This window comes from Salvelinus alpinus, chromosome 11 (genome assembly GCF_045679555.1).
Source record: "Salvelinus alpinus chromosome 11, SLU_Salpinus.1, whole genome shotgun sequence".
In the NCBI taxonomy this organism is placed as follows: Eukaryota; Metazoa; Chordata; class Actinopteri; order Salmoniformes; family Salmonidae; genus Salvelinus; species Salvelinus alpinus.
This window is the reverse complement of record NC_092096.1, coordinates 13,732,599-13,758,636: the sequence shown is the minus strand read 5'-3', so window position 1 is coordinate 13,758,636 and position 26,038 is coordinate 13,732,599. Positions and strand designations below refer to the sequence as shown.

Sequence of the window (26,038 nt, the reverse complement as noted above, 5' to 3'; positions counted from 1 at the left end):
AAAAGGAGAGAGAGAGGGACAGTCTACATAGTCTGGTATTATAGAGAAGAAGGAGAGAGAGGGATAGTCTACATAGTCTGGTATTACAGAGAAGAAGGAGAGAGAGGGACAGTCTACATAGTCTGGTATTACAGAGAAGAAGGAGAGAGAGAGGGACAGTCTACATAGTCTGGTATTACAGAGAAGAAGGAGAGAGAGAGGGACAGTCTACATAGTCTGGTATTACAGAGAAGAAGGAGAGAGAGGGACAGTCTACATAGTCTGGTATTACAGAGAAGAAGGAGAGAGAGGGATGGACAGTCTACATAGTCTGGTATTACAGAGAAGAAGGAGAGAGAGGGACAGTCTACATAGTCTGGTATTACAGAGAAGAAGGAGAGAGAGAGGGACAGTCTACATAGTCTGGTATTACAGAGAAGAAGGAGAGAGAGGGACAGTCTACATAGTCTGGTATTACAGAGAAGAAGGAGAGAGAGGGATGGACAGTCTACATAGTCTGGTATTACAGAGAAGAAGGAGAGAGAGAGGGACAGTCTACATAGTCTGGTATTACAGAGAAGAAGGAGAGAGAGGGACAGTCTACATAGTCTGGTATTACAGAGAAGAAGGAGAGAGAGGGACAGTCTACATAGTCTGGTATTATAGAGAAGAAGGAGAGAGAGAGGGATAGTCTACATAGTCTGGTATTATAGAGAAGAAGGAGAGAGAGGGACAGTCTACATAGTCTGGTATTACAGAGAAGAAGGAGAGAGAGGGACAGTCTACATAGTCTGGTATTACAGAGAAGAAGGAGAGAGAGAGGGATAGTCTACATAGTCTGGTATTATAGAGAAGAAGGAGAGAGAGAGGGATAGTCTACATAGTCTGGTATTATAGAGAAGAAGGAGAGAGAGGGACAGTCTACATAGTCTGGTATTACAGAGAAGAAGGAGAGAGAGAGGGATAGTCTACATAGTCTGGTATTATAGAGAAGAAGGAGAGAGAGAGGGATAGTCTACATAGTCTGGTATTATAGAGAAGAAGGAGAGAGAGAGGGATAGTCTACATAGTCTGGTATTATAGAGAAGAAGGAGAGAGAGGGACAGTCTACATAGTCTGGTATTACAGAGAAGAAGGAGAGAGAGGGATAGTCTACATAGTCTGGTATTATAGAGAAGAAGGAGAGAGAGAGGGATAGTCTACATAGTCTGGTATTATAGAGAAGAAGGAGAGAGAGGGACAGTCTACATAGTCTGGTATTACAGAGAAGAAGGAGAGAGAGGGACAGTCTACATAGTCTGGTATTATAGAGAAGAAGGAGAGAGAGAGGGATAGTCTACATAGTCTGGTATTATAGAGAAGAAGGAGAGAGAGGGACAGTCTACATAGTCTGGTATTACAGAGAAGAAGGAGAGAGAGGGATAGTCTACATAGTCTGGTATTATAGAGAAGAAGGAGAGAGAGGGACAGTCTACATAGTCTGGTATTACAGAGAAGAAGGAGAGAGAGGGACAGTCTACATAGTCTGGTATTACAGAGAAGAAGGAGAGAGAGGGACAGTCTACATAGTCTGGTATTACAGAGAAGAAGGAGAGAGAGGGACAGTTTACATAGTCTGGTATTACAGAGAAGAAGGAGAGAGAGATGGATAGTCTACATAGTCTGGTATTACAGAGAAGAAGGAGAGAGAGGGACAGTCTACATAGTCTGGTATTACAGAGAAGAAGGAGAGAGAGAGGGACAGTCTACATAGTCTGGTATTACAGAGAAAAAGGAGAGAGAGAGGGACAGTCTACATAGTCTGGTATTATAGAGAAGAAGGAGAGAGAGGGATAGTCTACATAGTCTGGTATTACAGAGAAGAAGGAGAGAGAGGGACAGTCTACATAGTCTGGTATTACAGAGAAGAAGGAGAGAGAGAGGGACAGTCTACATAGTCTGGTATTACAGAGAAGAAGGAGAGAGAGAGGGACAGTCTACATAGTCTGGTATTACAGAGAAGAAGGAGAGAGAGGGACAGTCTACATAGTCTGGTATTACAGAGAAGAAGGAGAGAGAGGGATGGACAGTCTACATAGTCTGGTATTACAGAGAAGAAGGAGAGAGAGGGACAGTCTACATAGTCTGGTATTACAGAGAAGAAGGAGAGAGAGAGGGACAGTCTACATAGTCTGGTATTACAGAGAAGAAGGAGAGAGAGGGACAGTCTACATAGTCTGGTATTACAGAGAAGAAGGAGAGAGAGGGATGGACAGTCTACATAGTCTGGTATTACAGAGAAGAAGGAGAGAGAGAGGGACAGTCTACATAGTCTGGTATTACAGAGAAGAAGGAGAGAGAGGGACAGTCTACATAGTCTGGTATTATAGAGAAGAAGGAGAGAGAGAGGGATAGTCTACATAGTCTGGTATTATAGAGAAGAAGGAGAGAGAGGGACAGTCTACATAGTCTGGTATTACAGAGAAGAAGGAGAGAGAGGGACAGTCTACATAGTCTGGTATTACAGAGAAGAAGGAGAGAGAGAGGGATAGTCTACATAGTCTGGTATTATAGAGAAGAAGGAGAGAGAGAGGGATAGTCTACATAGTCTGGTATTATAGAGAAGAAGGAGAGAGAGGGACAGTCTACATAGTCTGGTATTACAGAGAAGAAGGAGAGAGAGAGGGATAGTCTACATAGTCTGGTATTATAGAGCAGAAGGAGAGAGAGAGGGATAGTCTACATAGTCTGGTATTATAGAGAAGAAGGAGAGAGAGAGGGACAGTCTACATAGTCTGGTATTACAGAGAAGAAGGAGAGAGAGGGACAGTCTACATAGTCTGGTATTACAGAGAAGAAGGAGAGAGAGGGATGGACAGTCTACATAGTCTGGTATTACAGAGAAGAAGGAGAGAGAGGGACAGTCTACATAGTCTGGTATTACAGAGAAGAAGGAGAGAGAGGGACAGTCTACATAGTCTGGTATTACAGAGAAGAAGGAGAGAGAGGGATGGACAGTCTACATAGTCTGGTATTACAGAGAAGAAGGAGAGAGAGAGGGACAGTCTACATAGTCTGGTATTATAGAGAAGAAGGAGAGAGAGAGGGACAGTCTACATAGTCTGGTATTACAGAGAAGAAGGAGAGAGAGGGACAGTCTACATAGTCTGGTATTACAGAGAAGAAGGAGAGAGAGAGGGATAGTCTACATAGTCTGGTATTATAGAGAAGAAGGAGAGAGAGGGACAGTCTACATAGTCTGGTATTACAGAGAAGAAGGAGAGAGAGGGACAGTCTACATAGTCTGGTATTACAGAGAAGAAGGAGAGAGAGAGGGATAGTCTACATAGTCTGGTATTATAGAGAAGAAGGAGAGAGAGAGGGATAGTCTACATAGTCTGGTATTATAGAGAAGAAGGAGAGAGAGGGACAGTCTACATAGTCTGGTATTACAGAGAAGAAGGAGAGAGAGGGACAGTCTACATAGTCTGGTATTATAGAGAAGAAGGAGAGAGAGGGACAGTCTACATAGTCTGGTATTATAGAGAAGAAGGAGAGAGAGAGGGATAGTCTACATAGTCTGGTATTATAGAGAAGAAGGAGAGAGAGAGGGATAGTCTACATAGTCTGGTATTATAGAGAAGAAGGAGAGAGAGGGACAGTCTACATAGTCTGGTATTACAGAGAAGAAGGAGAGAGAGGGATAGTCTACATAGTCTGGTATTATAGAGAAGAAGGAGAGAGAGAGGGATAGTCTACATAGTCTGGTATTATAGAGAAGAAGGAGAGAGAGGGACAGTCTACATAGTCTGGTATTACAGAGAAGAAGGAGAGAGAGGGACAGTCTACATAGTCTGGTATTATAGAGAAGAAGGAGAGAGAGAGGGATAGTCTACATAGTCTGGTATTATAGAGAAGAAGGAGAGAGAGGGACAGTCTACATAGTCTGGTATTACAGAGAAGAAGGAGAGAGAGGGATAGTCTACATAGTCTGGTATTATAGAGAAGAAGGAGAGAGAGGGACAGTCTACATAGTCTGGTATTACAGAGAAGAAGGAGAGAGAGGGACAGTCTACATAGTCTGGTATTACAGAGAAGAAGGAGAGAGAGGGACAGTCTACATAGTCTGGTATTACAGAGAAGAAGGAGAGAGAGGGACAGTCTACATAGTCTGGTATTACAGAGAAGAAGGAGAGAGAGGGATGGACAGTCTACATAGTCTGGTATTATAGAGAAGAAGGAGAGAGAGAGGGACAGTCTACATAGTCTGGTATTACAGAGAAGAAGGAGAGAGAGGGATGGATAGTCTACATAGTCTGGTATTACAGAGAAGAAGGAGAGAGAGGGATGGATGGACAGTCTACATAGTCTGGTATTATAGAGAAGAAGGAGAGAGAGAGGGACAGTCTACATAGTCTGGTATTACAGAGAAGAAGGAGAGAGAGAGGGACAGTCTACATAGTCTGGTATTATAGAGAAGAAGGAGAGGGATGGACAGTCTACATAGTCTGGTATTACAGAGAAGAAGGAGAGAGAGAGGGATGGATAGTCTACATAGTCTGGTATTATAGAGAAGAAGGAGAGAGAGGGACAGTCTACATAGTCTGGTATTACAGAGAAGGAGAGAGAGAGGGATGGATAGTCTACATAGTCTGGTATTACAGAGAAGAAGGAGAGAGAGAGGGACAGTCTACATAGTCTGGTATTATAGAGAAGAAGGAGAGAGAGGGACAGTCTACATAGTCTGGTATTATAGAGAAGAAGGAGAGAGAGGGACAGTCTACATAGTCTGGTATTACAGAGAAGAAGGAGAGAGAGAGGGACAGTCTACATAGTCTGGTATTACAGAGAAAAAGGAGAGAGAGAGGGACAGTCTACATAGTCTGGTATTATAGAGAAGAAGGAGAGAGAGGGATAGTCTACATAGTCTGGTATTACAGAGAAGAAGGAGAGAGAGGGACAGTCTACATAGTCTGGTATTACAGAGAAGAAGGAGAGAGAGAGGGACAGTCTACATAGTCTGGTATTACAGAGAAGAAGGAGAGAGAGAGGGACAGTCTACATAGTCTGGTATTACAGAGAAGAAGGAGAGAGAGGGACAGTCTACATAGTCTGGTATTACAGAGAAGAAGGAGAGAGAGGGATGGACAGTCTACATAGTCTGGTATTACAGAGAAGAAGGAGAGAGAGGGACAGTCTACATAGTCTGGTATTACAGAGAAGAAGGAGAGAGAGAGGGACAGTCTACATAGTCTGGTATTACAGAGAAGAAGGAGAGAGAGGGACAGTCTACATAGTCTGGTATTACAGAGAAGAAGGAGAGAGAGGGATGGACAGTCTACATAGTCTGGTATTACAGAGAAGAAGGAGAGAGAGAGGGACAGTCTACATAGTCTGGTATTACAGAGAAGAAGGAGAGAGAGGGACAGTCTACATAGTCTGGTATTACAGAGAAGAAGGAGAGAGAGGGACAGTCTACATAGTCTGGTATTATAGAGAAGAAGGAGAGAGAGAGGGATAGTCTACATAGTCTGGTATTATAGAGAAGAAGGAGAGAGAGGGACAGTCTACATAGTCTGGTATTACAGAGAAGAAGGAGAGAGAGGGACAGTCTACATAGTCTGGTATTACAGAGAAGAAGGAGAGAGAGAGGGATAGTCTACATAGTCTGGTATTATAGAGAAGAAGGAGAGAGAGAGGGATAGTCTACATAGTCTGGTATTATAGAGAAGAAGGAGAGAGAGGGACAGTCTACATAGTCTGGTATTACAGAGAAGAAGGAGAGAGAGAGGGATAGTCTACATAGTCTGGTATTATAGAGAAGAAGGAGAGAGAGAGGGATAGTCTACATAGTCTGGTATTATAGAGAAGAAGGAGAGAGAGAGGGATAGTCTACATAGTCTGGTATTATAGAGAAGAAGGAGAGAGAGGGACAGTCTACATAGTCTGGTATTACAGAGAAGAAGGAGAGAGAGGGATAGTCTACATAGTCTGGTATTATAGAGAAGAAGGAGAGAGAGAGGGATAGTCTACATAGTCTGGTATTATAGAGAAGAAGGAGAGAGAGGGACAGTCTACATAGTCTGGTATTACAGAGAAGAAGGAGAGAGAGGGACAGTCTACATAGTCTGGTATTATAGAGAAGAAGGAGAGAGAGAGGGATAGTCTACATAGTCTGGTATTATAGAGAAGAAGGAGAGAGAGGGACAGTCTACATAGTCTGGTATTACAGAGAAGAAGGAGAGAGAGGGATAGTCTACATAGTCTGGTATTATAGAGAAGAAGGAGAGAGAGGGACAGTCTACATAGTCTGGTATTACAGAGAAGAAGGAGAGAGAGGGACAGTCTACATAGTCTGGTATTACAGAGAAGAAGGAGAGAGAGAGGGACAGTCTACATAGTCTGGTATTACAGAGAAGAAGGAGAGAGAGAGGGACAGTCTACATAGTCTGGTATTACAGAGAAGAAGGAGAGAGAGGGACAGTCTACATAGTCTGGTATTACAGAGAAGAAGGAGAGAGAGAGGGACAGTCTACATAGTCTGGTATTATAGAGAAGAAGGAGAGAGAGGGATAGTCTACATAGTCTGGTATTACAGAGAAGAAGGAGAGAGAGGGACAGTCTACATAGTCTGGTATTACAGAGAAGAAGGAGAGAGAGAGGGACAGTCTACATAGTCTGGTATTACAGAGAAGAAGGAGAGAGAGAGGGACAGTCTACATAGTCTGGTATTACAGAGAAGAAGGAGAGAGAGGGACAGTCTACATAGTCTGGTATTACAGAGAAGAAGGAGAGAGAGGGATGGACAGTCTACATAGTCTGGTATTACAGAGAAGAAGGAGAGAGAGGGACAGTCTACATAGTCTGGTATTACAGAGAAGAAGGAGAGAGAGAGGGACAGTCTACATAGTCTGGTATTACAGAGAAGAAGGAGAGAGAGGGACAGTCTACATAGTCTGGTATTACAGAGAAGAAGGAGAGAGAGGGATGGACAGTCTACATAGTCTGGTATTACAGAGAAGAAGGAGAGAGAGAGGGACAGTCTACATAGTCTGGTATTACAGAGAAGAAGGAGAGAGAGGGACAGTCTACATAGTCTGGTATTATAGAGAAGAAGGAGAGAGAGAGGGATAGTCTACATAGTCTGGTATTATAGAGAAGAAGGAGAGAGAGGGACAGTCTACATAGTCTGGTATTACAGAGAAGAAGGAGAGAGAGGGACAGTCTACATAGTCTGGTATTACAGAGAAGAAGGAGAGAGAGAGGGATAGTCTACATAGTCTGGTATTATAGAGAAGAAGGAGAGAGAGAGGGATAGTCTACATAGTCTGGTATTATAGAGAAGAAGGAGAGAGAGGGACAGTCTACATAGTCTGGTATTACAGAGAAGAAGGAGAGAGAGAGGGATAGTCTACATAGTCTGGTATTATAGAGCAGAAGGAGAGAGAGAGGGATAGTCTACATAGTCTGGTATTATAGAGAAGAAGGAGAGAGAGAGGGACAGTCTACATAGTCTGGTATTACAGAGAAGAAGGAGAGAGAGGGACAGTCTACATAGTCTGGTATTACAGAGAAGAAGGAGAGAGAGGGATGGACAGTCTACATAGTCTGGTATTACAGAGAAGAAGGAGAGAGAGGGACAGTCTACATAGTCTGGTATTACAGAGAAGAAGGAGAGAGAGGGACAGTCTACATAGTCTGGTATTACAGAGAAGAAGGAGAGAGAGGGATGGACAGTCTACATAGTCTGGTATTACAGAGAAGAAGGAGAGAGAGAGGGACAGTCTACATAGTCTGGTATTATAGAGAAGAAGGAGAGAGAGAGGGATAGTCTACATAGTCTGGTATTATAGAGAAGAAGGAGAGAGAGGGACAGTCTACATAGTCTGGTATTACAGAGAAGAAGGAGAGAGAGGGATAGTCTACATAGTCTGGTATTATAGAGAAGAAGGAGAGAGAGGGACAGTCTACATAGTCTGGTATTACAGAGAAGAAGGAGAGAGAGGGACAGTCTACATAGTCTGGTATTACAGAGAAGAAGGAGAGAGAGAGGGACAGTCTACATAGTCTGGTATTACAGAGAAGAAGGAGAGAGAGAGGGACAGTCTACATAGTCTGGTATTACAGAGAAGAAGGAGAGAGAGGGACAGTCTACATAGTCTGGTATTACAGAGAAGAAGGAGAGAGAGAGGGACAGTCTACATAGTCTGGTATTATAGAGAAGAAGGAGAGAGAGGGATAGTCTACATAGTCTGGTATTACAGAGAAGAAGGAGAGAGAGGGACAGTCTACATAGTCTGGTATTACAGAGAAGAAGGAGAGAGAGAGGGACAGTCTACATAGTCTGGTATTACAGAGAAGAAGGAGAGAGAGAGGGACAGTCTACATAGTCTGGTATTACAGAGAAGAAGGAGAGAGAGGGACAGTCTACATAGTCTGGTATTACAGAGAAGAAGGAGAGAGAGGGATGGACAGTCTACATAGTCTGGTATTACAGAGAAGAAGGAGAGAGAGGGACAGTCTACATAGTCTGGTATTACAGAGAAGAAGGAGAGAGAGAGGGACAGTCTACATAGTCTGGTATTACAGAGAAGAAGGAGAGAGAGGGACAGTCTACATAGTCTGGTATTACAGAGAAGAAGGAGAGAGAGGGATGGACAGTCTACATAGTCTGGTATTACAGAGAAGAAGGAGAGAGAGAGGGACAGTCTACATAGTCTGGTATTACAGAGAAGAAGGAGAGAGAGGGACAGTCTACATAGTCTGGTATTATAGAGAAGAAGGAGAGAGAGAGGGATAGTCTACATAGTCTGGTATTATAGAGAAGAAGGAGAGAGAGGGACAGTCTACATAGTCTGGTATTACAGAGAAGAAGGAGAGAGAGGGACAGTCTACATAGTCTGGTATTACAGAGAAGAAGGAGAGAGAGAGGGATAGTCTACATAGTCTGGTATTATAGAGAAGAAGGAGAGAGAGAGGGATAGTCTACATAGTCTGGTATTATAGAGAAGAAGGAGAGAGAGGGACAGTCTACATAGTCTGGTATTACAGAGAAGAAGGAGAGAGAGAGGGATAGTCTACATAGTCTGGTATTATAGAGCAGAAGGAGAGAGAGAGGGATAGTCTACATAGTCTGGTATTATAGAGAAGAAGGAGAGAGAGAGGGACAGTCTACATAGTCTGGTATTACAGAGAAGAAGGAGAGAGAGGGACAGTCTACATAGTCTGGTATTACAGAGAAGAAGGAGAGAGAGGGATGGACAGTCTACATAGTCTGGTATTACAGAGAAGAAGGAGAGAGAGGGACAGTCTACATAGTCTGGTATTACAGAGAAGAAGGAGAGAGAGGGACAGTCTACATAGTCTGGTATTACAGAGAAGAAGGAGAGAGAGGGATGGACAGTCTACATAGTCTGGTATTACAGAGAAGAAGGAGAGAGAGAGGGACAGTCTACATAGTCTGGTATTATAGAGAAGAAGGAGAGAGAGAGGGACAGTCTACATAGTCTGGTATTACAGAGAAGAAGGAGAGAGAGGGACAGTCTACATAGTCTGGTATTACAGAGAAGAAGGAGAGAGAGGGACAGTCTACATAGTCTGGTATTATAGAGAAGAAGGAGAGAGAGAGGGATAGTCTACATAGTCTGGTATTATAGAGAAGAAGGAGAGAGAGGGACAGTCTACATAGTCTGGTATTACAGAGAAGAAGGAGAGAGAGGGACAGTCTACATAGTCTGGTATTACAGAGAAGAAGGAGAGAGAGAGGGATAGTCTACATAGTCTGGTATTATAGAGAAGAAGGAGAGAGAGAGGGATAGTCTACATAGTCTGGTATTATAGAGAAGAAGGAGAGAGAGGGACAGTCTACATAGTCTGGTATTACAGAGAAGAAGGAGAGAGAGGGACAGTCTACATAGTCTGGTATTATAGAGAAGAAGGAGAGAGAGGGACAGTCTACATAGTCTGGTATTATAGAGAAGAAGGAGAGAGAGAGGGATAGTCTACATAGTCTGGTATTATAGAGAAGAAGGAGAGAGAGAGGGATAGTCTACATAGTCTGGTATTATAGAGAAGAAGGAGAGAGAGGGACAGTCTACATAGTCTGGTATTACAGAGAAGAAGGAGAGAGAGGGATAGTCTACATAGTCTGGTATTATAGAGAAGAAGGAGAGAGAGAGGGATAGTCTACATAGTCTGGTATTATAGAGAAGAAGGAGAGAGAGGGACAGTCTACATAGTCTGGTATTACAGAGAAGAAGGAGAGAGAGGGACAGTCTACATAGTCTGGTATTATAGAGAAGAAGGAGAGAGAGAGGGATAGTCTACATAGTCTGGTATTATAGAGAAGAAGGAGAGAGAGGGACAGTCTACATAGTCTGGTATTACAGAGAAGAAGGAGAGAGAGGGATAGTCTACATAGTCTGGTATTATAGAGAAGAAGGAGAGAGAGGGACAGTCTACATAGTCTGGTATTACAGAGAAGAAGGAGAGAGAGGGACAGTCTACATAGTCTGGTATTACAGAGAAGAAGGAGAGAGAGGGACAGTCTACATAGTCTGGTATTACAGAGAAGAAGGAGAGAGAGGGACAGTCTACATAGTCTGGTATTACAGAGAAGAAGGAGAGAGAGGGATGGACAGTCTACATAGTCTGGTATTATAGAGAAGAAGGAGAGAGAGAGGGACAGTCTACATAGTCTGGTATTACAGAGAAGAAGGAGAGAGAGGGATGGATAGTCTACATAGTCTGGTATTACAGAGAAGAAGGAGAGAGAGGGATGGATGGACAGTCTACATAGTCTGGTATTATAGAGAAGAAGGAGAGAGAGAGGGACAGTCTACATAGTCTGGTATTACAGAGAAGAAGGAGAGAGAGAGGGACAGTCTACATAGTCTGGTATTATAGAGAAGAAGGAGAGGGATGGACAGTCTACATAGTCTGGTATTACAGAGAAGAAGGAGAGAGAGAGGGATGGATAGTCTACATAGTCTGGTATTATAGAGAAGAAGGAGAGAGAGGGACAGTCTACATAGTCTGGTATTACAGAGAAGGAGAGAGAGAGGGATGGATAGTCTACATAGTCTGGTATTACAGAGAAGAAGGAGAGAGAGAGGGACAGTCTACATAGTCTGGTATTATAGAGAAGAAGGAGAGAGAGGGACAGTCTACATAGTCTGGTATTATAGAGAAGAAGGAGAGAGAGGGACAGTCTACATAGTCTGGTATTACAGAGAAGAAGGAGAGAGAGAGGGACAGTCTACATAGTCTGGTATTACAGAGAAAAAGGAGAGAGAGAGGGACAGTCTACATAGTCTGGTATTATAGAGAAGAAGGAGAGAGAGGGATAGTCTACATAGTCTGGTATTACAGAGAAGAAGGAGAGAGAGGGACAGTCTACATAGTCTGGTATTACAGAGAAGAAGGAGAGAGAGAGGGACAGTCTACATAGTCTGGTATTACAGAGAAGAAGGAGAGAGAGAGGGACAGTCTACATAGTCTGGTATTACAGAGAAGAAGGAGAGAGAGGGACAGTCTACATAGTCTGGTATTACAGAGAAGAAGGAGAGAGAGGGATGGACAGTCTACATAGTCTGGTATTACAGAGAAGAAGGAGAGAGAGGGACAGTCTACATAGTCTGGTATTACAGAGAAGAAGGAGAGAGAGAGGGACAGTCTACATAGTCTGGTATTACAGAGAAGAAGGAGAGAGAGGGACAGTCTACATAGTCTGGTATTACAGAGAAGAAGGAGAGAGTGGGATGGACAGTCTACATAGTCTGGTATTACAGAGAAGAAGGAGAGAGAGAGGGACAGTCTACATAGTCTGGTATTACAGAGAAGAAGGAGAGAGAGGGACAGTCTACATAGTCTGGTATTACAGAGAAGAAGGAGAGAGAGGGACAGTCTACATAGTCTGGTATTATAGAGAAGAAGGAGAGAGAGAGGGATAGTCTACATAGTCTGGTATTATAGAGAAGAAGGAGAGAGAGGGACAGTCTACATAGTCTGGTATTACAGAGAAGAAGGAGAGAGAGGGACAGTCTACATAGTCTGGTATTACAGAGAAGAAGGAGAGAGAGAGGGATAGTCTACATAGTCTGGTATTATAGAGAAGAAGGAGAGAGAGAGGGATAGTCTACATAGTCTGGTATTATAGAGAAGAAGGAGAGAGAGGGACAGTCTACATAGTCTGGTATTACAGAGAAGAAGGAGAGAGAGAGGGATAGTCTACATAGTCTGGTATTATAGAGAAGAAGGAGAGAGAGAGGGATAGTCTACATAGTCTGGTATTATAGAGAAGAAGGAGAGAGAGAGGGATAGTCTACATAGTCTGGTATTATAGAGAAGAAGGAGAGAGAGGGACAGTCTACATAGTCTGGTATTACAGAGAAGAAGGAGAGAGAGGGATAGTCTACATAGTCTGGTATTATAGAGAAGAAGGAGAGAGAGAGGGATAGTCTACATAGTCTGGTATTATAGAGAAGAAGGAGAGAGAGGGACAGTCTACATAGTCTGGTATTACAGAGAAGAAGGAGAGAGAGGGACAGTCTACATAGTCTGGTATTATAGAGAAGAAGGAGAGAGAGAGGGATAGTCTACATAGTCTGGTATTATAGAGAAGAAGGAGAGAGAGGGACAGTCTACATAGTCTGGTATTACAGAGAAGAAGGAGAGAGAGGGATAGTCTACATAGTCTGGTATTATAGAGAAGAAGGAGAGAGAGGGACAGTCTACATAGTCTGGTATTACAGAGAAGAAGGAGAGAGAGGGACAGTCTACATAGTCTGGTATTACAGAGAAGAAGGAGAGAGAGGGACAGTCTACATAGTCTGGTATTACAGAGAAGAAGGAGAGAGAGATGGATAGTCTACATAGTCTGGTATTACAGAGAAGAAGGAGAGAGAGGGACAGTCTACATAGTCTGGTATTACAGAGAAGAAGGAGAGAGAGAGGGACAGTCTACATAGTCTGGTATTACAGAGAAAAAGGAGAGAGAGAGGGACAGTCTACATAGTCTGGTATTATAGAGAAGAAGGAGAGAGAGGGATAGTCTACATAGTCTGGTATTACAGAGAAGAAGGAGAGAGAGGGACAGTCTACATAGTCTGGTATTACAGAGAAGAAGGAGAGAGAGAGGGACAGTCTACATAGTCTGGTATTACAGAGAAGAAGGAGAGAGAGAGGGACAGTCTACATAGTCTGGTATTACAGAGAAGAAGGAGAGAGAGGGACAGTCTACATAGTCTGGTATTACAGAGAAGAAGGAGAGAGAGGGATGGACAGTCTACATAGTCTGGTATTACAGAGAAGAAGGAGAGAGAGGGACAGTCTACATAGTCTGGTATTACAGAGAAGAAGGAGAGAGAGAGGGACAGTCTACATAGTCTGGTATTACAGAGAAGAAGGAGAGAGAGGGACAGTCTACATAGTCTGGTATTGCAGAGAAGAAGGAGAGAGAGAGATGGACATTCTACATAGTCTGGTATTACAGAGAAGAAGGAGAGAGAGAGGGACAGTCTACATAGTCTGGTATTATAGAGAAGAAGGAGAGAGAGAGGGACAGTCTACATAGTCTGGTATTACAGAGAAGAAGGAGAGAGAGGGACAGTCTACATAGTCTGGTATTATAGAGAAGAAGGAGAGAGAGAGGGATAGTCTACATAGTCTGGTATTATAGAGAAGAAGGAGAGAGAGGGACAGTCTACATAGTCTGGTATTACAGAGAAGAAGGAGAGAGAGGGACAGTCTACATAGTCTGGTATTACAGAGAAGAAGGAGAGAGAGAGGGATAGTCTACATAGTCTGGTATTATAGAGAAGAAGGAGAGAGAGAGGGATAGTCTACATAGTCTGGTATTATAGAGAAGAAGGAGAGAGAGGGACAGTCTACATAGTCTGGTATTACAGAGAAGAAGGAGAGAGAGAGGGATAGTCTACATAGTCTGGTATTATAGAGCAGAAGGAGAGAGAGAGGGATAGTCTACATAGTCTGGTATTATAGAGAAGAAGGAGAGAGAGAGGGACAGTCTACATAGTCTGGTATTACAGAGAAGAAGGAGAGAGAGGGACAGTCTACATAGTCTGGTATTACAGAGAAGAAGGAGAGAGAGGGACAGTCTACATAGTCTGGTATTACAGAGAAGAAGGAGAGAGAGAGGGATAGTCTACATAGTCTGGTATTACAGAGAAGAAGGAGAGAGAGAGGGATAGTCTACATAGTCTGGTATTATAGAGCAGAAGGAGAGAGAGAGGGATAGTCTACATAGTCTGGTATTATAGAGAAGAAGGAGAGAGAGAGGGACAGTCTACATAGTCTGGTATTACAGAGAAGAAGGAGAGAGAGGGACAGTCTACATAGTCTGGTATTACAGAGAAGAAGGAGAGAGAGGGATGGACAGTCTACATAGTCTGGTATTACAGAGAAGAAGGAGAGAGAGGGACAGTCTACATAGTCTGGTATTACAGAGAAGACGGAGAGAGAGGGACAGTCTACATAGTCTGGTATTACAGAGAAGAAGGAGAGAGAGAGGGATAGTCTACATAGTCTGGTATTATAGAGAAGAAGGAGAGAGAGGGACAGTCTACATAGTCTGGTATTACAGAGAAGAAGGAGAGAGAGGGACAGTCTACATAGTCTGGTATTACAGAGAAGAAGGAGAGAGATGGATAGTCTACATAGTCTGGTATTACAGAGAAGAAGGAGAGAGAGGGACAGTCTACATAGTCTGGTATTACAGAGAAGAAGGAGAGAGAGGGACAGTCTACATAGTCTGGTATTATAGAGAAGAAGGAGAGAGAGAGGGACAGTCTACATAGTCTGGTATTACAGAGAAGAAGGAGAGAGAGGGACAGTCTACATAGTCTGGTATTACAGAGAAGAAGGAGAGAGAGGGACAGTCTACATAGTCTGGTATTACAGAGAAGAAGGAGAGAGAGGGACAGTCTACATAGTCTGGTATTACAGAGAAGAAGGAGAGAGAGGGATAGTGTTCATAGTCTGGTATTACAGAGAAGAAGGAGAGAGAGGGACAGTCTACATAGTCTGGTATTACAGAGAAGAAGGAGAGAGAGGGACAGTCTACATAGTCTGGTATTACAGAGAAGAAGGAGAGAGATGGATAGTCTACATAATCTGGTATTACAGAGAAGAAGGAGAGAGAGGGACAGTCTACATAGTCTGGTATTACAGAGAAGAAGGAGAGAGAGGGACAGTCTACATAGTCTGGTATTACAGAGAAGAAGGAGAGAGAGGGACAGTCTACATAGTCTGGTATTACAGAGAAGAAGGAGAGAGAGGGACAGTCTACATAGTCTGGTATTACAGAGAAGAAGGAGAGAGAGGGACAGTCTACATAGTCTGGTATTACAGAGAAGAAGGAGAGAGAGGGACAGTCTACATAGTCTGGTATTACAGAGAAGAAGGAGAGAGAGGGACAGTCTACATAGTCTGGTATTACAGAGAAGAAGGAGAGAGAGGGACAGTCTACATAGTCTGGTATTACAGAGAAGAAGGAGAGAGAGGGACAGTCTACATAGTCTGGTATTATAGAGAAGAAGGAGAGAGAGAGGGATAGTCTACATAGTCTGGTATTATAGAGAAGAAGGAGAGAGAGGGACAGTCTACATAGTCTGGTATTACAGAGAAGAAGGAGAGAGAGGGATAGTCTACATAGTCTGGTATTATAGAGAAGAAGGAGAGAGAGGGACAGTCTACATAGTCTGGTATTACAGAGAAGAAGGAGAGAGAGGGACAGTCTACATAGTCTGGTATTACAGAGAAGAAGGAGAGAGAGGGACAGTCTACATAGTCTGGTATTACAGAGAAGAAGGAGAGAGAGGGACAGTCTACATAGTCTGGTATTACAGAGAAGAAGGAGAGAGAGGGACAGTCTACATAGTCTGGTATTACAGAGAAGAAGGAGAGAGATGGATAGTCTACATAGTCTGGTATTACAGAGAAGAAGGAGAGAGAGGGACAGTCTACATAGTCTGGTATTACAGAGAAGAAGGAGAGAGAGGGACAGTCTACATAGTCTGGTATTACAGAGAAGAAGGAGAGAGAGGGACAGTCTACATAGTCTGGTATTACAGAGAAGAAGGAGAGAGAGGGACAGTCTACATAGTCTGGTATTACAGAGAAGAAGGAGAGAGAGGGACAGTCTACATAGTCTGGTATTACAGAGAAGAAGGAGAGAGAGGGACAGTCTACATAGTCTGGTATTACAGAGAAGAAGGAGAGAGAGGGATAGTGTTCATAGTCTGGTATTACAGAGAAGAAGGAGAGAGAGGGACAGTCTACATAGTCTGGTATTACAGAGAAGAAGGAGAGAGAGGGACAGTCTACATAGTCTGGTATTACAGAGAAGAAGGAGAGAGATGGATAGTCTACATAGTCTGGTATTACAGAGAAGAAGGAGAGAGAGGGACAGTCTACATAGTCTGGTATTACAGAGAAGAAGGAGAGAGAGGGACAGTCTACATAGTCTGGTATTACAGAGAAGAAGGAGAGAGAGGGACAGTCTACATAGTCTGGTATTACAGAGAAGAAGGAGAGAGAGGGACAGTCTACATAGTCTGGTATTACAGAGAAGAAGGAGAGAGAGGGACAGTCTACATAGTCTGGTATTACAGAGAAGAAGGAGAGAGAGGGACAGTCTACATAGTCTGGTATTACAGAGAAGAAGGAGAGAGAGGGACAGTCTACATAGTCTGGTATTACAGAGAAGAAGGAGAGAGAGGGACAGTCTACATAGTCTGGTATTACAGAGAAGAAGGAGAGAGAGGGACAGTCTACATAGTCTGGTATTACAGAGAAGAAGGAGAGAGAGGGACAGTCTACATAGTCTGGTATTACAGAGAAGAAGGAGAGAGAGGGATAGTGTTCATAGTCTGGTATTACAGAGAAGAAGGAGAGAGAGGGACAGTCTACATAGTCTGGTATTACAGAGAAGAAGGAGAGAGAGGGACAGTCTACATAGTCTGGTATTACAGAGAAGAAGGAGAGAGATGGATAGTCTACATAGTCTGGTATTACAGAGAAGAAGGAGAGAGAGGGACAGTCTACATAGTCTGGTATTACAGAGAAGAAGGAGAGAGAGGGACAGTCTACATAGTCTGGTATTACAGAGAAGAAGGAGAGAGAGGGACAGTCTACATAGTCTGGTATTACAGAGAAGAAGGAGAGAGAGGGACAGTCTACATAGTCTGGTATTACAGAGAAGAAGGAGAGAGAGGGACAGTCTACATAGTCTGGTATTACAGAGAAGAAGGAGAGAGAGGGACAGTCTACATAGTCTGGTATTACAGAGAAGAAGGAGAGAGAGGGACAGTCTACATAGTCTGGTATTACAGAGAAGAAGGAGAGAGAGGGACAGTCTACATAGTCTGGTATTACAGAGAAGAAGGAGAGAGAGGGACAGTCTACATAGTCTGGTATTACAGAGAAGAAGGAGAGAGAGGGACAGTCTACATAGTCTGGTATTACAGAGAAGAAGGAGAGAGAGGGACAGTCTACATAGTCTGGTATTACAGAGAAGAAGGAGAGAGAGGGATAGTGTTCATAGTCTGGTATTACAGAGAAGAAGGAGAGAGAGGGACAGTCTACATAGTCTGGTATTACAGAGAAGAAGGAGAGAGAGGGACAGTCTACATAGTCTGGTATTACAGAGAAGAAGGAGAGAGATGGATAGTCTACATAGTCTGGTATTACAGAGAAGAAGGAGAGAGAGGGACAGTCTACATAGTCTGGTATTACAGAGAAGAAGGAGAGAGAGGGACAGTCTACATAGTCTGGTATTACAGAGAAGAAGGAGAGAGAGGGACAGTCTACATAGTCTGGTATTACAGAGAAGAAGGAGAGAGAGGGACAGTCTACATAGTCTGGTATTACAGAGAAGAAGGAGAGAGAGGGACAGTCTACATAGTCTGGTATTACAGAGAAGAAGGAGAGAGAGGGACAGTCTACATAGTCTGGTATTACAGAGAAGAAGGAGAGAGAGGGACAGTCTACATAGTCTGGTATTACAGAGAAGAAGGAGAGAGAGGGACAGTCTACATAGTATGGTATTACAGAGAAGAAGGAGAGAGAGGGACAGTCTACATAGTCTGGTATTACAGAGAAGAAGGAGAGAGAGGGACAGTCTACATAGTCTGGTATTACAGAGAAGAAGGAGAGAGAGGGATAGTGTTCATTGTCTGGTATTACAGAGAAGAAGGAGAGAGAGGGACAGTCTACATAGTCTGGTATTACAGAGAAGAAGGAGAGAGAGGGACAGTCTACATAGTCTGGTATTACAGAGAAGAAGGAGAGAGATGGATAGTCTACATAGTCTGGTATTACAGAGAAGAAGGAGAGAGAGGGACAGTCTACATAGTCTGGTATTACAGAGAAGAAGGAGAGAGAGGGACAGTCTACATAGTCTGGTATTACAGAGAAGAAGGAGAGAGAGGGACAGTCTACATAGTCTGGTATTACAGAGAAGAAGGAGAGAGAGGGACAGTCTACATAGTCTGGTATTACAGAGAAGAAGGAGAGAGAGGGACAGTCTACATAGTCTGGTATTACAGAGAAGAAGGAGAGAGAGGGACAGTCTACATAGTCTGGTATTACAGAGAAGAAGGAGAGAGAGGGACAGTCTACATAGTCTGGTATTACAGAGAAGAAGGAGAGAGAGGGACAGTCTACATAGTCTGGTATTACAGAGAAGAAGGAGAGAGAGGGACAGTCTACATAGTCTGGTATTACAGAGAAGAAGGAGAGAGAGGGACAGTCTACATAGTCTGGTATTACAGAGAAGAAGGAGAGAGAGGGACAGTCTACATAGTCTGGTATTACAGAGAAGAAGGAGAGAGAGGGACAGTCTACATAGTCTGGTATTACAGAGAAGAAGGAGAGAGAGGGACAGTCTACATAGTCTGGTATTACAGAGAAGAAGGAGAGAGAGGGACAGTCTACATAGTCTGGTATTACAGAGAAGAAGGAGAGAGATGGACAGTCTACATAGTCTGGTATTACAGAGAAGAAGGAGAGAGAGGGACAGTCTACATAGTCTGGTATTACAGAGAAGAAGGAGAGAGAGGGACAGTCTACATAGTCTGGTATTACAGAGAAGAAGGAGAGAGATGGATAGTCTACATAGTCTGGTATTACAGAGAAGAAGGAGAGAGATGGACAGTCTACATAGTCTGGTATTACAGAGAAGAAGGAGAGAGATGGACAGTCTACATAGTCTGGTATTACAGAGAAGAAGGAGAGAGATGGATAGTCTACATAGTCTGGTATTACAGAGAAGAAGGAGAGAGATGGATAGTCTACATAGTCTGTTATTACTGAGAAGAAGGAGAGAGATGGACAGTCTACATAGTCTGGTATTACAGAGAAGAAGGAGAGAGATGGACAGTCTACATAGTCTGGTATTACAGAGAAGAAGGAGAGAGATGGATAGTCTACATAGTCTGGTATTACAGAGAAGAAGGAGAGAGATGGACAGTCTACATAGTCTGGTATTACAGAGAAGAAGGAGAGAGATGGACAGTCTACATAGTCTGGTATTACAGAGAAGAAGGAGAGAGATGGACAGTCTCCATAGTCTGGTATTACAGAGAAAAAGGAGAGAGAGGGACAGTCTACATAGTCTGGTATTACAGAGAAGAAGGAGAGAGAGGGATGGATAGTCTACATAGTCTGGTATTACAGAGAAGAAGGAGAGAGAGAGGGACAGTCTACATAGTCTGGTATTACAGAGAAGAAGGAGAGGGATGGACAGTCTACATAGTCTGGTATTACAGAGAAGAAGGAGAGAGAGGGACAGTCTACATAGTCTGGTATTATAGAGAAGAAGGAGAGAGAGGGACAGTCTACATAGTCTGGTATTATAGAGAAGAAGGAGAGAGAGGGACAGTCTACATAGTCTGGTATTACAGAGAAGAAGGAGAGAGAGGGACAGTCTACATAGTCTGGTATTACAGAGAAGAAGGAGAGAGAGAGGGACAGTCTACATAGTCTGGTATTACAGAGAAGAAGGAGAGAGATGGATAGTCTACATAGTCTGGTATTACAGAGAAGAAGGAGAGAGAGGGACAGTCTACATAGTCTGGTATTACAGAGAAGAAGGAGAGAGAGGGACAGTCTACATAGTCTGGTATTACAGAGAAGAAGGAGAGAGAGGGACAGTCTACATAGTCTGGTATTACAGAGAAGAAGGAGAGAGAGGGACAGTCTACATAGTCTGGTATTACAGAGAAGAAGGAGAGAGAGGGACAGTCTACATAGTCTGGTATTACAGAGAAGAAGGAGAGAGAGGGACAGTCTACATAGTCTGGTATTACAGAGAAGAAGGAGAGAGAGGGACAGTCTACATAGTCTGGTATTACAGAGAAGAAGGAGAGAGAGATGGATAGTCTACATAGTCTGGTATTACAGAGAAGAAGGAGAGAGATGGATAGTCTACATAGTCTGGTATTACAGAGAAGAAGGAGAGAGAGATGGATAGTCTACATAGTCTGGTATTACAGAGAAGAAGGAGAGAGATGGATAGTCTACATAGTCTGGTATTACAGAGAAGAAGGAGAGAGATGGATAGTCTACATAGTCTGGTATTACAGAGAAGAAGGAGAGAGAGGGACAGTCTACATAGTCTGGTATTACAGAGAAGAAGGAGAGAGAGGGACAGTCTACATAGTCTGGTATTATAGAGAAGAAGGAGAGAGAGGGACAGTCTACATAGTCTGGTATTACAGAGAAGAAGGAGAGAGAGGGACAGTCTACATAGTCTGGTATTACAGAGAAGAAGGAGAGAGAGGGACAGTCTACATAGTCTGGTATTATAGAGAAGAAGGAGAGAGAGGGATAGTGTTCATAGTCTTTGGTATTAGTTTAATTAAGCTGATCAGTCATCCGCTCACGCCCCGAGCCATGAAACCTGCCCCTTTTCCTCTCTCTCTCTCTCTCTCTCTCTCTCTCTCTCTCTCTCTCTCTCTCTCTCTCTCTCTCTCTCTCTCTCTCTCTCTCTCTCTCTCTCTCTCTCTCTCTCTCTCTCTCTCTCTCTCTCTCTCTCTCTCTCTCTCTCTCTCTCTCTCTCTCTCTCTCTCTCTCTCTCTCTCTCTCTCTCTCTCTCTCTCTCTCTCTCTCTCTCTCTCTCTCTCTCTCTCTCTCTCTCTCTCTCTCTGTGTGTCTCTCTCTCTCTCTCTCTCTCTCTCTCTCTCTCTCTCTCTCTCTCTCTTTCTCTGTGCTCTCTCTCTCTCCCTGCTCTCTGTGCTCTCTCTTTCTCCCTCTCCCTGCTCTCTCTCTCCCTGCTCTCTCTCTCTTTCTCTCTGTGCTCTCTCTGAGCTCTCTCTCTCCCTCTCCCTGCTCTCTGTGCTCTCTCTTTCTCTCATTCTCGAGTGAATGTCATGTTGTTATTCATTTTCCAGATTGAGAGGCGGAGGCAGCAGGCGGCAGGGAGAGAGATACAGTAGAGAGAGAGAGAGAGAGAGAGACCATAGAGAGAGGGAGGGAGAAAAAGGGAGGGTGAGAGAGAGAGATATGGAGAGAGAAAGATCACATTTCCTCATGTGCCAGGCACGCGTGTGTCAGCACAGCAAGGTGGTGTGGAAGGGAAGTGGGAAGAAAAAATGTCATCCCTCCTAGTAATACATCACACCATATCTGATGCCAGTGAAGAGAATGAAAGCTCTGATTTTAGGGATCATTTCTGGTTCTTCTGAGAGTGTAGAACAGAATAAGCATTCTAGAACTCAGGGGCGTAGGCCTGGAGGTCAACAGCTGCCAATCACAATGTGTTTTGCCCCTTGACCTTCACTGAGTGACAGCCATATAGAGTTAGGAATTAGATTGCTAGTGGAATATAAAAAGATCTCTATGGTAACAGCCAGATGATCTTCTGCCCTTACTCTGGACATCTAGTTTACAGGCTGCGTTGGTTTTACAGTACCTCTCTGAGTCACAATGACAGGTTTATCAATAGTCTTCTGGTATAGACTCAGAGCAGAATACATACATGTAGTCTCTCTCTCTCTCTCTCTCTCTCTCTCTCTCTCTCTCTCTCTCTCTCTCTCTCTCTCTCTCTCTCTCTCTCTCTCTCTCTCTCTCTCTCTCTCTCTCTCTCTCTCTCTCTCTCTGTAATAAAATGTGTATCAGTATGGTACAGTAATGCCAGCTGTAAAATCGATGTAGAATATCCCAATAGTAAACTCAGTAGATGGTTTTATTGTACATTCTCTGTAAAACAACGTGTATAATACGTGGCATTGTCTTTAGATTAACACCGTTCACAATATAGGCTGAATCCTTCATCCAGGTAATTACTGCTGCGCGACCCTTCCTCTTTCACAAACACAGTTGAGACATTTTCTCCCTAACGACAGTAGTGTTGTTTTCGGCCGGTTGCTAGCCATGGTCCTGAACCACGCGTCCTTATTGGATTAGAGGTGGGATTCTATTCGATCGGCTTTCAGCCTCTCTTGCTTTATCCATTTGCAGACGAACCACACAAACGGAACAAGTTCGATTCAGGCTTTGTTGCATGAAAAAATAAGACGCAACATAAGATGGTTATGCTTCTAATGCACCGTTACATATTGAACGTAGCCCTGTTCATCATCATTGGCATAAACCACGCAGCACGTTACAAAACAAATGCCATTACAACCCCGTATAAAATACATACAGAAGTGCCTGCTACGTGTGATGCTGAAAGCATATCTTATGGAATTACATCGAATGGTATAGGTGTTTCTGTGCACTAACTGGAGAATAGGCTACAACAACAGTCAGTGATGACATTCATTGAGTCTATTTGAATGCTTGCAGGGTTATTGGTGTCCTAATCTGCGCCACTTACCTGCTTTCACCATCTGTAGTAAAAAGGATAAAACCATAAAACATCCGCATCTTCTTTGTTGCATCTTTCCGTCCAGGTACCGCGGACAGCTCACATTCAAAGACGGGTTGGGAGGAACAAGAAGCGGTCTCTCTTCCTTTTGCCTTCCTTTTGTCTGTCTGTATCGGCTGCTGGTGAGGTTAATATCAGGGTTAAATGTCGAGAATTCCAACAATCCAACCCTGCTATAACTTGCATTCAATTGCGTTTATGTTAAACTGTGTGCAATTTCCCTAGTTCAGTCTTTATCATAGCCTCCCGCCCAACGCGCCCCAGAGGAGTCAGAGGCTGCGAGGCTGCGGTTACTCGAGGCTGCGGTTACTCCGAGCGGGTTCGTCTAGTGGAACTAGTCGTCTGCATCAACGCGAAGCAAGATTCCACTCTGCGCTACAGTGGGCGTGGCAGATGTTGCATTCTTGGCCTTTCATTCGCTAAGGTTGCTCAAAATGGAAAGGAGCAAGATTTGTAAAAATGTGAAATTCGAACAGTAAGCTACATACCCCAATTAACCCCCTCTAAATGCAATGTAAAGATTAGCCAGCACAAAGGCATATTCTCTCCTCTCTGAAAATTCATTGAAAAGACACACACACACACACACACACACACACACACACACACACACACACACACACACACACACACACACACACACACACACACACACACACACACACACACACACACACACACACACACACACACACACACACACACACACACACACACACACAATTTAGTACAGAAACACAGTAAGTAGCTAGCTGGGCCTTTTCATGAATTGAAATACCTATATATATTTGCCTAAAACTAATTGAATGTGTAATTGAATCAATTGCACTTTATGCCAGAGAGGTGTTGGGTCCACTTATAAAACAAGATTAAACAATTCAGTTTTGGAAACATCTAAAATACAGTGACCCCACTCTCATATCATTACCAAGCCCAGCTCCCTGTAGAGGAAAGGTTGTCTCATATCATTACCAAGCCCAGCTCCCTGTAGAGGAAAGGCTGTCTCATATCATTACCAAGCCCAGCTCCATATAGAAGAAAGGTTGTCTCATATCATTACCAAGCCCAGCTCCATGTAAAGGAAAGGCTGTCTCATATCATTACCAAGCCCAGCTCCCTGTAGAGGAAAGGCTGTCTCATATCATTACCAAGCCAAGCTCCATGTAGAGGAAAGGCTGTCTCATATCATGACCAAGCCCAGCTCCATGTAGAAGAAAGGCTGTCTCATATCATTACCAAGCCCAGCTCCCTGTAGAGGAAAGGCTGTCTCATATCATTACCAAGCCCAGCTCCCTGTAGAGGAAAGGCTGTCTCATATCATTACCAAGCCCAGCTCCCTGTAGAGGAAAGGCTGTCTCATATCATTACCAAGCCCAGCTCCATGTAGAAGAAAGGTTGTCTCATATCATGACCAAGCCCAGCTCCATGTAGAAGAAAGGTTGTCTCATATCATTACCAAGCCCAGCTCCATGTAGAAGAAAGGTTGTCTCATATCATGACCAAGCCCAGCTCCATGTAGAAGAAAGGTTGTCTCATATCATGACCAAGCCCAGCTCCATGTAGAAGAAAGGTTGTCTCATATCATGACCAAGCCCAGCTCCATGTAGAGGAAAGGCTGTCTCATATCATTACCAAGCCCAGCTCCCTGTAGAGGAAAGGCTGTCTCATATCATTACCAAGCCCAGCTCCATGTAGAAGAAAGGTTGTCTCATATCATGACCAAGCCCAGCTCCATGTAGAAGAAAGGTTGTCTCATATCATGACCAAGCCCAGCTCCATGTAGAAGAAAGGTTGTCTCATATCATTACCAAGCCCAGCTCCATATAGAAGAAAGGTTGTCTCATATCATTACCAAGCCCAGCTCCCTGTAGAGGAAAGGCTGTCTCATATCATGACCAAGCCCAGCTCCATGTAGAAGAAAGGCTGTCTCATATCATTACCAAGCCCAGCTCCCTGTAGAGGAAAGGCTGTCTCATATCATTACCAAGCCCAGCTCCCTGTAGAGGAAAGGCTGTCTCATATCATTACCAAGCCCAGCTCCCTGTAGAGGAAAGGCTGTCTCATATCATTACCAAGCCCAGCTCCCTGTAGAGGAAAGGCTGTCTCATATCATTACCAAGCCCAGCTCCCTGTAGAGGAAAGGCTGTCTCATATCATTACCAAGCCCAGCTCCATGTAGAAGAAAGGTTGTCTCATATCATGACCAAGCCCAGCTCCATGTAGAAGAAAGGTTGTCTCATATCATTACCAAGCCCAGCTCCATGTAGAAGAAAGGTTGTCTCATATCATTACCAAGCCCAGCTCCCTGTAGAGGAAAGGCTGTCTCATCTCATTACCAAGCTCAGCTCCCTGTAGAGGAAAGGCTGTCTCATATCATTACCAAGCCCAGCTCCCTGTAGAGGAAAGGCTGTCTCATATCATTACCAAGCCCAGCTCCATGTAAAGGAAAGGCTGTCTCATATCATTACCAAGCCCAGCTCCCTGTAGAGGAAAGGCTGCCTCATATCATTACCAAGCCCAGCTCCCTGCAGAGGAAAGGCTGTCTCATATCATTACCAAGCCCAGCTCCCTGTAGAGGAAAGGCTGTCTCATATCATTACCAAGCCCAGCTCCCTGTAGAGGAAAGGCTGTCTCATATCATTACCAAGCCCAGCTCCCTGTAGAGGAAAGGCTGTCTCATATCATGACCAAGCCCAGCTCCATGTAGAGGAAAGGCTGTCTCATATCATTACCAAGCCCAGCTCCCTGTAGAGGAAAGGCTGTCTCATATCATTACCAAGCCCAGCTCCCTGTAGAGGAAAGGCTGTCTCATATCATTACCAAGCCCAGCTCCCTGTAGAGGAAAGGCTGCCTCATATCATTACCAAGCCCAGCTCCCTGCAGAGGAAAGGCTGTCTCATATCATTACCAAGCCCAGCTCCCTGTAGAGGAAAGGCTGTCTCATATCATGACCAAGCCCAGCTCCCTGTAGAGGAAAGGCTGTCTCATATAATTGCCAAGCCCAGCTCCATGTAGAGGAAAGGCTGTCTCATATCATTACCAAGCCCAGCTCCATGTAGAGGAAAGGCTGTCTCATATCATTACCAAGCCCAGCTCCCTGTAGAGGAAAGGCTGTCTCATATCATTACCAAGCCCAGCTCCCTGTAGAGGAAAGGCTGTCTCATATCATTACCAAGCCCAGCTCCCTGT

The 26,038-nt window shown here is 43.9% G+C and overlaps 1 protein-coding gene across 1 annotated transcript in view; it reads right to left on the bottom strand.

The window, feature by feature from the left end:
- The window catches only part of LOC139533604 (receptor-type tyrosine-protein phosphatase R-like), a 173,444-nt gene extending 150,200 nt beyond the window's left edge, over positions 1 to 23,244 (bottom strand). The window contains exon 1 of the mRNA XM_071331759.1: positions 22,799 to 23,244. Coding sequence (XP_071187860.1) covers positions 22,799 to 22,862 — 64 coding nt within the window. The 5' untranslated portion in view covers positions 22,863 to 23,244. The remainder of the gene's footprint in view (positions 1 to 22,798) is intronic.
- Positions 23,245 to 26,038: the final 2,794 nt, after the last annotated feature.